General features: G+C 32.8%; 1 protein-coding gene across 11 annotated transcripts in view; it reads left to right on the plus strand.

Annotated features, from left to right (window-relative positions):
• LOC124643566 (protein daughterless) overlaps positions 1 to 10,501 on the plus strand; it is a 133,171-nt gene extending 122,670 nt beyond the window's left edge. For 8 of the 11 annotated variants that reach the window (XM_047182587.1, XM_047182588.1, XM_047182590.1 and 5 more), the window contains 3 exons: positions 4,666 to 4,811; positions 5,434 to 5,543; positions 6,076 to 10,501. In XM_047182587.1, coding sequence (XP_047038543.1) covers positions 4,666 to 4,811; positions 5,434 to 5,543; positions 6,076 to 6,126 — 307 coding nt within the window. In that variant the 3' untranslated portion in view covers positions 6,127 to 10,501. Of the gene's footprint in view, positions 1 to 3,402; positions 3,499 to 4,665; positions 4,812 to 5,433; positions 5,544 to 6,075 lie in introns of all 11 variants that reach the window. The other 3 variants (XM_047182589.1, XM_047182591.1, XM_047182584.1) reach the window with 1 other exon arrangement.
• Positions 10,502 to 14,510: the final 4,009 nt, after the last annotated feature.

Genomic DNA, 14,510 nt, shown 5'->3' on the forward strand with positions numbered 1-14,510 from the left:
GATAAGTGACCGCCCGAAATTTTTTGAATATTTGTACAAAATTAAGGATAATTTCCTTTATATTTGGGACTTACCGCCTTTGGTTTTTTTTAATGATTTTTTAATTTTTTTTTAATAAATACTGTGACGTGCTGCAGTTTTTTTAAGATATTTCTACGGAGGAGAAAAGACTAGCGGAGATGCCCTAACGAAAAATCTCCTAACAAAGCAGCGCGCCAAAATTCGGGTGAGCGGGGGACGAGGAACGTTACTGTCTCCACCCGTGCTCCACCCTTATACGCCTTTTATGGGAAGCCACCCATTTTTTGTAAATCCATCTAGCGTGGAATAGGATGATTAAAATCTAACCCTAAACTAACATCGACCACTAGTGACATACTCAAAAGTAAAGTAAATACTCAAAATTAATAATTCTTTTAAAATAGTAATTCAATTAGAAAGTTTAAAGAAGCATTCATTTGAAATGAACGAAGAAAAAGAGAGACATAAAAAAGTTTGAAAATTAATTGTTATATAAGTATTATTTTGTGCAGAGAACTTGCCCCACAACAATTTATTTACTCCTCCAGAAATGAAATAGGTATCTAGGAACCATTAAACGGAGACTCGATGAAAAATCATTTTTATTCACCACGGGTCTAAAATACCCCCATGGTGTAATTTAAGTATCAACTTATGGCATTGTGTTAGTTCGTCTACTAGCCACTATGGCATCACAAGCACGAAAATTCGTTCTATTTGTTCCAGAACCGTGCTGCGATGACTGTAGTTATTTTCGATGTTGCCACATTACGAAATTCACCAAGAAAAATGGGAATTAAAATTATAGGGACAGTGTTTATCAAATTAGAGTTTTCACAACTGTATCATAACGGCGCATCCACTAAATAAGTAGCAGACTTTATGTGAGTCGGATATTGCTCTGAGTAAAGGTACATTCAAAAAGTATGTACGGCAAGAGATATATACCTATGTAAAACATTGCTGATCTATTCTAATATTATAAAGAGGAAAACTTTGTTTGTTTGTTTGGTTGTAATGGATAAACTCAAAAACTACTGGACCGATTTTAAATATTCTTTCACCATTAGAAAGCTATATTATATGCAAGTAACATAGGCTATATTTTATCCCGGTGCGGGCAGTAGCTCCTACGGTACGCGGGTGAAACCGCGGGAAAACGGCTAGTGATGAATATAAATAAATCTACATAGTTAGAGTTATGATTGATTTTAAGATAATTGCAGCTTTTTTAAATAAGATCTTTTTTAAGAATGGGTGATTGCATTTTCGATGTCTGGTAGCACTTAATTTTGTAACGGGTCTCTCTGTCTTGATGAACACAATTTTACTTCAAATATACGTAAGTCGACTACTTACCGAAAGATGGTGTTTTTATAATATTAAATTTTCATGATAATATATCATATGTTTTGGTTTGTAAATAATCTATAAAAAAACTTGTAGGATGCAAGGAAAAATGAAGCTGCTTTTTAAGGCAAAAATTGGTACCAATAATATACATTTATACAAGATTGATACGAAAATAATACAAATTCACTTAGAGGTTCTAGAAATGCAGCTATTCGACGACAGATGTCTCTAGCAAAAAATATGTTTTAAAGCTAAAATATTACTTACACGTGAAATGTTATCCTATGGTATGTTTGAGTTTTTATCCTGAGCAATTTCTACAATTAATGATAGCGCATTTCATCGTTTTAATCGAGTAACAAATAAAATCTGTTGAAATTGTGGTAAAAATACAACCATGACAAGATGTAAAGGACGGTATATGGGCGGTGTCCAGCCACGCCTGCCGTGACGTAGTCGTGACGTATTTGACCTACCTGAAGGCGCGTGACCTACCTGCGTTAGGGCATCTCCGCTAGTCTTTTCTCCTTCGTGGATATTTCCTAAGTTTTTACATCTTTTTAAATTCTTTTTTCTTTATTGACTAGCCGACATCATAGTTTATCAATTAAAATTATCAAACATAACAAATATGTAATAAAACATTTATTAGAAAAAAAAGAAAATAAAAATTCAAAGAAAATAACGCCTTTTTTTTCAGTTTTTTCAAAATAAGTCCAATAAATGCCCCCTTAATATCACTTTCTTTTAATTGATTAATAAACTACATGATATTTCCTACAATAGCTCAGAACAATGTTTGCTGCTATTTCAAACAAATGCAAAAATACAGTCAGTTGAAATTTGACTCCTACTCGGTAAAAAAAGAGCAAAGCCTGTTATTAACAGGCCTGACAATAATTTTTTTTTAATGATTTTTTTCAAAAATATAAAAGAAATTATCCTTAATTTTGTACAAATATTCAAAAAATTTCGGGCGGTCACTTATCCCCGGGACACATTGTAGAACAATTAGTGTATATAAATCTCCCTACCTCTTAGGTCCTCATCACATCTCATGCTCCAGGAGTTCATATTAACAATACATTCATTCATCTGCTTATTAATGAAGAAATTCACGGCTTCGATACTACGAAGGCACTTGAGTTTTGTGTGTATGCACGATTTTGTACTGACTTGTCCTTATTTTTGCATTACACTTAATTGTATCTTAAAAAAATACGTCGATGACTTCATAATACGTCACATTTCTGGGTGTAATTAGTGTATTTACGACCCGCATTTTGAAATCATAGTTTTGAAAGCATGGATTGATTTGGTTAATTTTAAATAACTATTTTTTCTATTGCTTGAGGCCAATTTTAATTTTGCACGGAAACAACCGAAAGCTCATTGCACTATTTCGTGTTTAAGAAAGCAATTTGAAAAGAAAAAGTCCATAATTTTCAAAAAACTGCATAATCGAACTAATTGTCAAATATGCTTGTTCAGTTCTAGAGTTCACAATATTATCAATAAATGACACACTAAGCTGTTCAAGGAACCAAGCCACAAACAAAACTCAAGTACATTCGTCCTAGTATAGTATAATATTAGCTATAAGTGAACAGGGGGTCGGCAGAACTCTCTCGCGCGCTGCCTTCGTCGTCGAGGAAACAGGTTAAGTTTTCATTATTATTTTACCAAGCAAAAATAGAGGGCAAGTCTGGTTGGTTGGATTTTGAGATACCGAGTTGGATGGGAGTGTTGAAAATACAAGATTTCTTATAGAATTAAAGCTAATAACTTTCGTATCGACAAGGCCACACAACATAAGCTATTTCAGGCCAATTAATATCCAAAGATTCGAAAGTAAATTCACAAAAATATAACTGTCCACCGGCGAATAACACATATGATTTCTGTACGTTTCAATCTTAAACAAAAATCTACAGTTCATTGTATCTTGTATTTTCAACACGCTCCAATCAAAGCTAGACCTTCAACCGTCACAAAGCTCATTATCTAAGCTCAATATCTGGGTGTCAGTTGTTCCTCTGCGGACGAGGGAGATGACGAAGCGGACCCACAGGCCAAGGCGCTCAGGGAGAAAGAGAGGCGGCAGGCCAACAATGCGAGGGAAAGGTAAGACTGATAGAAGATTAGGTTATGCGTAGAGTAGGAGTTAGGGAGAAAAAAGAGGGAAATAATCTATGTGCAGTCTTGCGAAGTATATATATTTTTACCCGACTGCCAAAAAAAGTTATATTTTCATGTCTTTTCAAAAGAAATATTAAAATCACGGATTGAAAGGACTTTTTGTGGACTTGAAAGCGCCGTTTATGAAGTAGAAAGTCCCGTTTATGGAGTTGAAAGTTTTTTTTATCGTTGATTTTTGTTAATGTGGTAATGTGACACGGTTAAATAATAATGTGTTTGCGATTACATGTTTTTCTCTTTGTCTTAATATAAAATAATTGAATATAGTAGCTAGAGAAAAATTTAGTTTTTGTCGTTTATACAAATTATGTTTCAGGAATTCTACACACTGTGGCCCATAAAATATGATATCATGCTTTTTGTTTTTTTATCTTATCAATAATTTATTACAGTAAAATCAATCAACACTTTGATATAAGTACTACTTGCTACAGAGTTCAGGCAAGAAATATTTGTCATTTTATATCGATTGATTTGATTTATTAAATTATTGATACGAAATCATACAAGTGCATACTGAGTTGGTACGGTAGACTGCACATCAGTGGTGCCACCAACCACCAACTGTCTTTCACCTTAACTCAATAGTAATAAGTACGATTTTCCTATAAAACTATTACCTCTGACCTGAAGATGACTGTACACTTACTCATATTTTTGTCATAATGAATAAATAATATAAATTAATGAGTCATCGAACAATTGATAAGAATCGTTGCCTCTTCAATATGCACTTCATTTGTGTTTTAATGAACAAAATACTTAAAAAAAGTAATTCTTAACCATACTCCATTTGAGTAGGCCCTTATCTAAAAGGTAACAATCTTGATAGGACTTTTCTTACAGATACATAATAAACAAATAAAGGAATGCTTAAAATAATGATTAGATTGATTAAGGGAACAGGGCAGGAGGAAGAAAAAGTAATTGTTATCATTGAGTTCACATTTATTTTTAGTTACATTTTATATTTCAACTGATTTTTAATGAAAAGTCATATTAATATTGTTTACCTTTAGTTCAATGCCTACCCAAATACTTTTTTAACCATCTTTACGAGTGTAAATTGACATCACATTATCAAAACCACAGGATAAGAATACGAGATATAAACGAAGCACTGAAGGAGCTCGGCAGGATGTGCATGACCCACCTCAAGAGTGACAAGCCACAGACCAAGCTCGGTATCCTGAACATGGCCGTCGAAGTCATCATGACGCTCGAGCAACAAGTCAGAGGTTAGTACCTTCTTCATATTGACTGTGTGACTTCCGTCGGGGACGGAAGAGGGGTATGTCGGACTTCCCGGTATACCCAGTAAAAAGACCCAGCGGCAGTCCGACCTCGCCTGAGTGGAGGGGGTGAGGAAATCTATGGCGTCCAGTCCACCACCGGCTTCGGCCCGCCTTATGGTAAACCCCTCACACCTCTCACCAGTGGGTATGGGGGATATTGACTGTAGACCTAATCCAATAAGATCCAACTACCTTGTAGGTCTAGTAGTCGCGTACTGCGACTGCTGTGCACGGGCTCTCGGGTTTGATTCCCGGGTCGGGCTGAAACCGCTTCTTATGTTTCATAAAGTAGCCTGAAGTCTAGAAGTGCATTGAAGAGCACGTTAATGTCGGTCCTGCGCCTAATGTGATATGAGAGTGAAGGAATAGTGTGTGCACCTGTGTTCAAGCAAATGCTCGTGCACCATAATATATGTCCTGCGCTGCTGGCTGATCTCCTCATATGAGAACAGCCGCCGTAGCCGATATCGGCATCGGACGTATTACCTATTATTATGTTCTGCACAGCTGCGATGGCATTATACCCGTACTCGCAAATATCCTAACATGTTGTTTTATTTTTCAGAACGTAACCTAAACCCGAAGGCGGCGTGCCTGAAGCGGCGCGAGGAGGAGAAGGCGGAAGAGGCGCCCAAGCTGCTGCCCGCGCCGCTGCAGCACTACCAGCCCATGCCGGTCAGTATATTATAGAATACACAGGAAGAGATTGCCATACATATTTATACTGGAGTATAGATACCAGAAGTCGACAGAAATCACTTAAAGTCGACAGAAGTTACTTGAAGTCGACAGAAGTCACTTGAAGTCGACAGAAGTCACTTGAAGTTTATAGAAGTCATAGATATCTTAAAAGACCGGAGAAGTTTTAAAGATATGTAGTACTTTAGCAAAAAAATGGAGTATGTAAGCGTAGGACACGAGAGTACATAAAGGAGCGTAAAGAGGACTACACTATGACTACATAAGGACACCCCTTATGTTATCCCTTGATGTACAAATGACAGCATTCCAACTTACCTCAATCAGATTTTTTTTTCGATTGATTTTGGACCTTATCACAATAGTGGTAGGTAGTAAAATTTGACAGATTCGGGTAGGTTGACTTGCTGGTGTCTGTAGCAAATTGTATTAATGTCGGTTAAGTAGTTTCCCAATTATAATATTATTAAGGATTTTATGAAGTATTGATTCAATATTTTCCTCACAGGGCATGGGCCAGTTGCCCGGGCAGCCCCCGTCGGGAGCGCCGCCGCAATAGCGACGCGCCGCGCGCTAGCTACGCACTGCGACACGCGACACTATCGCACCAGCATGCGACACAGTCGCACGAGCGACACACTTGGTACGGCTACGTGCACGTGAGAATACAAACTGTTGTGAATGGGTGATAACTGTTTATGCTTATGAGAAAAATATAAGAATTTTTAACAGTATATTTATAATGATTTTTGTTACAAGTATAAAAATTTGGATATAGATGATGTTATTTTTCTGGCGCAATTATAAATCTCGGGGTATATTCTTGTTTTCTTTATTTATTTATCATGGTTTTTGTTTAAAAATTTGATATTTATGAGTTAAAAAAGAAAATAGAGTTGAATTCGTCATAATTTCCAGAGTAATGTACAGGCTGTTGTTTATCTGTTCGTCAAAATAATCAAATGTAATCAATAATTTTTGATCGTTGTAACAAGATCTGAATCTTGCATGAAATTTAATTGTGCATGACAATCGGTGTTTATTTAATTTTCGGCCTGTATATATATTTTTTTCTTTTAAACATTGACAGTTGTTACCCATTATTTTTAATACTCGATATTAAAAAGTGAAGAGAGATATTTTTTGTAAACCAATCTCACGATGCCACGTGGGCCAAAATCGTTGCATTTTATTTTTGTCTTATTATTTTTGAAAGCCCGTTGAACGGGAGTGGGATTCTGTCTTCCCGTCGGAAGAATGCCATAAGTAAAAGTTTACATTTTACTTTATTTAGTAAGTTTTATTTTATTTTATAAGTACACACTACATTAGCAGGTTTTTAATGAAAAATCATATTTTTTTGTGCCCAGTGACTGTTGGGTTTGAGTTGAAAATTACCGGTTTTTTTGATAGATTTTTTTGGCTCTCTATGTAATCTACTGAAGTAAAATATATTGGCAATTCTTTATTTGAATGTTTTCCTACTATTTGCAAATAGATCTTTAGTTCTTTTCATTCTTTTTCGGGTAAACTATTGGTCTGTTTGTAAATAAACTTTCCTCTTGATCTAAATCATTTATTTTTTTCTTTATTTCACCTAATTAATATCAAAATAACGAATTTAAAATCATGACAATGTACATCTAAAACTTTGAACACGACGGGACGGCAATTACATCACTGAAAATTTTGTATCTTTTTCTACCCATCTCTACTCTGGCAACACCGGAGTCCGCCTTAAACAATGGGTACTAACTGCTGTCTGCCGTCATCGTTATTACGTCATCACCGGTCGTTTTCAACTCAATCTCAGCTAAAAGCCTACATCGGACAAGAGTTCCAAAGAATTATTTAAATAAAGCTAAAATTTAACTAAAAATAACTAATAAATTGTAAACAGCAGTGCGTAGTGACTTATATTTCGGACTCTTTAGTACATAAGTGTGTATATTACTAGTATAGAAAATAGTTTTATAAAAAACTTAACATCAGACGACAGAGAAGATTTTTTATGTCTTAAATCCAAAGACATAATCCATGTAAAATATTAACTTAGTATATATGTATAGGTATATGATAGGTATAAAGAATTGAGAAAAAATGAAAGATATTTTTAATTACAATTATTTTTTTGTATTTTTTCTCTATTTCGCTGCCATAGACACCACTTCACCGCTTTTTGCTGAGTTTAAGAAGCTAGACAATAAATAAAACGGTTTGTTGTTTTGTTATCCTTTCTCGAAAACAAGTGGTGTATATCGTCATGATATTTTTTTTTGTAAATTTGTAGAAAAAAATGATTAAAAATGAAGGTAGTGATTGTGCTTGATAAATAATGAAAAATACTTATGAAAATAGTACTTATTGTATAATATTGTAATGAAGGTATTTAGAATTGGTGATCTACAAATTTACAAAAATAATATTATTAGTTAAAATAAATAAAATATGGCTGCTAACTTAAGATTGTACTTAGTGACACTTTTGTACCGAAACTCCAGTGAGTCATTGACACTAAAGCTGTTTTTTGACGTAATTTTGGATAATTACCGCGGTCCATCTACGAGCTAAACGTAGTATTATATTATTTTTATTATAATTCTCTTTTTTTAGAATATATTCGGTAGCTATTCGCCTTGAGATCGTAAACTTATGCAGTTTTTTGTGTAAGTTTTTTATATTATTTTGTTTTTATTTTTCATTAAAATATTTGTCATTTGCTATTTTTTCTAAGACAGAGAAACAGTGACTTTTACGAAATGGAAGAATGGCAAATGAGATAATTTTTAATTCCGTTATCAAGATGTACTATTTTATGTTTTCAAACTTGCAATTTTTACGATTGATTTGCCTAGCAGTTGAATGGAATCGATATGTGTAATATGAAATAAAATCAGGAATATTTTGATCAAACTGTATTTATTGAAAAAATAAAATCAACGCGCACAATATAGCCCAACAAAAAACTCGTCAAAACTGCAAGTTTGATAATCAAAATCACAATTTGATTACACCCTGTATATATTCATCAAAAATTCTATATTTTAGAAACCCGCTCATTGATTCAGTAATAAATCGATATCTGACTATTTTGATACTAAGTTATGATTGTTACTATATTTGATGACATTATTATGTTTTTTCGAAACGACTATAATACGTACTTTCACAGTTGCTCACGTAATGAGTATAGTATAGTATCTTTAGTTGTTTCGACTATACGTCGGGGTTAGTCGATTTTTACGATTATCGAGTTTGATCACATCACTACACATATTTTCGGGCTGCAAAATTAAAAAAAAAATGTTTTATTTATTTGGTATTATGAATTTTATGAATGAAAAAAAAATGATTATATTTTTTTATTAAAGATATCAGTCACATGCTCGGTAATAAAAAAAAACGATTAAAAGTTCGTCAAAATTATAAACTTTGAACGATTGTTGAAATTCGGGAGTTAACATTTTGTTTCGAGTTTATAGTTTTGTCGAACTACCCGACAAATCTATCCATCGTTTAGTTTAGACTAAATAGTACTCTGTATTATATAGCTTTAAGGTTGATTTTCCCTGAATCATTCAACATTAACGATCCTGTATATTTTGTAGAACCCAACTTTGTTATAACTTTCTAAAAAAAACTACAAAGTACTTCTAAAAAGTATTTCATTATTATTTTCTTAAGAAAAAAGTTTTTTTATATCGTGTTTAAAAAAATCTTAGTACTTTTTTACATCTTTTTTAGAAAATTATAACTAATTTGGGCTTTTAAAATTTATATTGATTATTCCAAATATTTTGCTTGAACACAATAATTATTCGATTGGTTTGCTCGTCAACTGTCAATACTTTTTCAAATTGCAAGTCCTGTTATAATAAAATTGAATGCTGGTCATACTAACAAATGAAGAAAAATGTAAATCACATAGAAATGAGCTGTTTTTGTCGACAATTTTATTTCGTTATGAAGGGCCTTAGTTCACCGACAACAGAACGTCTCTTTTTCTTCAAACAAATGCTTATTTTGAAAATCGAACTTCACAATTTATATTAATCAGTTGTTTTAAGAAAACTAAAGTAGGTAATCTTATTGTCGGTGAACTTGAGGCTAGTTCAAATATTTTAGAGACATGTCGGTGAAGACTCATTCAAGACAGCCTCAAAGTTTAACATGAAATAAAAAATATTGTAACTCGTTCAAAAGTATCAAAATTGTTTATCCAGAGGTATGAAATGTAAACGCATGTAACTTAGTTTTGGTTGAAGAAACAGAAATTATAAAATTATTGTTTTTTTAAACAATGAATTCGTTTTGTATGAAGTCTATTCGGTATCATGATTTTTGTAAGTGATTACTAGTTAAAGTATAAACTTGCTCGTGAAATCTACTGCCAAAACTAAGTTATTAAGTTCTCTAAAACTGAAATATGTAATGCGCAATCCAGACTTGCAACTTTAAGGACGTAAATGATCTTACAAAGTTCAAAATATCTTTTTAGTATTGTACGTTAGTTGTAAGTCTTACTATCGCCCTTTTAGTTTAGTTTAGTTGATTCCTCTTCCATTTAGCGATAATTAAGTTTTTTATTATTATTAATTATCTATAATTTGTTGTCTATGCGTACTATGTAGGTCTATTTTAAGATTTTTTTTAAAAGGTACGCATTCACCTGTAATTTATTCGCATCGATGCTCACTACCGATGAATGGTTCGATTAGACACTCAAATGTATCCTGGAGATTGTGTACAAAATGAGGCTTTTTGTTATTTTATTTTTTGTTTTTGTCAATGGCAACCCCAGCAGCCTATGTAACATAGAGCATTTGTTTTCTTTTCCTGTTCAAATGCATAGATTAAAATATAACTACAAGAAAGGTCTAATTATAAAAATGAATAATATTAATTAAATATAAATGTGCCATTCATTTTGCTAATTTTGTGTTTTATTTTATACCTGCGGCGCCTCCACCACCAGATTATACGAATAAATTCGAGACTGCTAGCGGTGAGTATAATAATAGAAATAAACAAGGGAAGACGTAATCATAGTCTTCTATACATATAATAAATCTGTAGAAAAGTAATTTTTGTACATTGAAGAAATTGACAAAAAAAATTGTCAGCATGTTAAAGGATAACTAACAGAAACCATTTCCATCATTTTTGAAATTTTTGTCTGTTTTTCTGTTTGTTTATGCGCCATCACGTAAAATCTACGAATTTGATGCAGACAATGCTTATATACAAAAATTCTGCGTAACTTGAGGTATTACTTAGTTTTTGTTTCCTCGAAATCGATTCGCTCTATTAAAAGAATTAATTTAGTGAATTCAAGAAGTAAAATATTAAGACACGCAATCTGTTTACTTTTGAAAACTGTACATTTCAATGTTGTACTTACTTATATTAGTAATTGGTCGGCCTATTATCAATCTTTACACAGAAAATCACACCTTTATATGTAACTTCGGAAAAAAAAAGGCTTATGTTTAACTGATCACCAGAAATAGTAACAAATAGCAGACAAAAATAGTAAATGATCACCAAAATGAAACTCGCATTTTAATGTAAAATGATAACCAAAGTTTTAACACTTTGCTATCCCATTTAAGTGAAATTACTCCAAAATAAATCATGCGCAAGCCAAAAATAGTAAATGATCACCAAAATTAAACCACCATTTTAAAGTAAAATGATAACCAAAGTTTTTACATTCTGCTATCCTATTTAAGCAAAATGAGTCCAAATAAATCATTGTTATCCCAAAAGTAGTAAATGATCACCAAAAGTAGTGAATGATCATCAAAATTATACCAGCGTTTTAATATAAAATGATAATCAAAGTTTTTACATCTTGCTATCCTGTTTAAGTAAACTGACTCCAAAAAAATAAGTTCGGCCTGATACAATAAATGTAATTACATTATGGGGACCCTTTTCCTGCACTAGGGTGGAAAATTGTCTATTGCATGCCTCTAAACAGTGCGATAAGAGTGTGTTTTCGAGGGAGTGTATTGAGAAACACATTCTTCTTCTTCTTTCTCCTGCCCTGTTCCCAATTTTACTTGGGGTCGGCGCAATATGTCATTTTCTTCCATTTTCCCCTGTCACTCGTCATACTGACACTCACGCATGCATTGCAAGCCGGACACATAACTTAATATGGCATCATAATACTTTATTTGATAATAAGCCTACATTTTATGGCAATCACAGTGACTTATTTAGGCAAAAATAATACATTAATTTGGTCGTCAAGAGTTGGTGATCATTTACTAAATTTGGTGGTCGAATACAATTTAAAGTGAAGTCGTGACTAAAATAGCTGGTACTATTACATTTTTAGACTTTATTTTTCTGGTGTTCAGTAGATTTTTCTGGTTGCAAAACTAAGGGTATCAAAGCATTTTATGGTGGTCATTATATTTGTTCCCAAAAAAAAATATGTTTAGTCAAGGTTAAAGTAGCTCCATCTTTGGTAAATAAAATACATCAAATTTGTCAAAGGAGTGAGGTGGTAAATAACAATTAATTACCATTTACATAGATGTAGTTGTGCATTTTCCGTAATTAACCTAATTTAAACAGGGGTGTAGTTTTTCGATAGACATTTCAATAGTGTTTGTCAGTTTGCCGTGCCACATCAAAATCCAACTATAACTATTACCTTGATGAAAGGAAAATTAAGTGTGCGTTCGCGCAGCGGAATGTTGTTGAATTTAAAGATTTTAATTATGCAGATAATTAGTGTAAGACGTCCTATAATTGTGTATGGTAAATAAAAATTTGTGTATGCAGCCATTGTGGAGAAATTCACCAAAAACAGATTCCGCTGGGCGAACGTTGGCGAACGTTGTCCTGGCGGAACTTTTTTTAATCCATAGACTTTAGAAGAAAAGAGATGTGTCCGAAAATTAGTGTGTATTTGTGTATAATTGATTATGTATGAATGAAATCAGAGCATGCATAAACTTCGGAGAAATTCAAGTTTCCGCTACGCGAACGTTTGGCCATTAGCTAGTTTTCATATAAAGCGCTTACATAGAGAGCTGTAGATTTTTACATTCGTTGTTTTGAATTTGTTTATATTTGTTTAAAAAACAGATTTAGAAAAAGTCGTAGGGTTTAAAAGATAAAAATATAAACGTAAAATACACTTATTAGGTCTTAGTTCTTAAAGTATGCAGTTTGGGGTCTAGATTTTCACGTTTACACAAACCTTGTAAGTGTCTCCAACATGTTGCCAAGTATCAATGATGTTCCGTTAGTAATTAAAAAGTTATAGGATATTTTACCATGAATAGATCACTGTTTACAAAGCAGTCGAATATCACGACGTTCTAAAGGAATTGCATGGTAAAATGTATGCCAATAATTAGTTTAATCATTCAACTATTCACTTGCAAAATTTCATGTCATTAAATTCAGTAATTAAAGAAAGACAATTATAATACTGACGGAGCATCGAAACCCTACCTAATCCGACCAAGTTCGGATAGCTACAAAAAAGCGGCCGTACCATATGTCTAAGCAACGTTCTTAACTTGGTAGGTTAGTATTTATTAATATGGTATAGTTACGTACACAAGCGTTAGGAAAAAATAAAACAATTATATTTCTTGATTGAAAAATATTTTTTTAATAATAATGCCACTATCTACGATAAAAATAAATCTTCAATTAACAAGTACTTCTCTATTTAAATATCCGTGCACAAAAATATTTTTATTATTATTACTTACATAAATTACTTAACTGCGTGATTAAAAATAACGTTAATAAACGTTACGTATTTTACCTAAAATGTCGTAGATAGTGGCGTTATTATTAAAAAAATATTTTTCATTCAAGAAATGCAATTGTTTTATTTTTTCCTAACGCTTGTGTACGCAACTGTACCATATTAATAAATATACAAACCTTCCAAGTTAAGAACGTTTCTTAGACATATGGCACGGCCGCTTTTTTGTAGCTATCCGAACTTGGTCGGATTATGTAGGGTTTCGATGCTCCGTCAGTATTATAATTGTCTTTCTTTAATTACTGAATTTAATGACATGAAATTTTGCAAGTGAATAGTTGAATGATTAAACTAATTATTGGCATACATTTTACCATGCAATTCCTTTAGAACGTCGTGATATTCGACTGCTTTGTAAACAGTGATCTATTCATGGTAAAATATCCTATAACTTTTTAATTACTAACGGAACATCATTGATACTTGGCAACATGTTGGAGACACTTACAAGGTTTGTGTAAACGTGAAAATCTAGACCCCAAACTGCATACTTTAAGAACTAAGACCTAATAAGTGTATTTTACGTTTATATTTTTATCTTTTAAACCCTACGACTTTTTCTAAATCTGTTTTTTAAACAAATATAAACAAATTCAAAACAACGAATGTAAAAATCTACAGCTCTCTATGTAAGCGCTTTATATGAAAACTAGCTAATGGCCAAACGTTCGCGTAGCGGAAACTTGAATTTCTCCGAAGTTTATGCATGCTCTGATTTCATTCATACATAATCAATTATACACAAATACACACTAATTTTCGGACACATCTCTTTTCTTCTAAAGTCTATGGATTAAAAAAAGTTCCGCCAGGACAACGTTCGCCAACGTTCGCCCAGCGGAATCTGTTTTTGGTGAATTTCTCCACAATGGCTGCATACACAAATTTTTATTTACCATACACAATTATAGGACGTCTTACACTAATTATCTGCATAATTAAAATCTTTAAATTCAACAACATTCCGCTGCGCGAACGTACACGAAAATTAATAGTTCCTAGCCAAAAAAACGGTGCCATCTAAATTGTTTTTTGAACATTAATGTCTAAAATTATGACATTAGTTAGTGGAACAATTAGTTATCATTTAAAGTTATCTTCCATCAATGTGTTGGCCTTAAAACAAATTACTTTGAATGAGT

The sequence above is a fragment of the Helicoverpa zea genome, chromosome 27, assembly GCF_022581195.2.
Source record: "Helicoverpa zea isolate HzStark_Cry1AcR chromosome 27, ilHelZeax1.1, whole genome shotgun sequence".
Classification (NCBI taxonomy): Eukaryota; Metazoa; Arthropoda; class Insecta; order Lepidoptera; family Noctuidae; genus Helicoverpa; species Helicoverpa zea.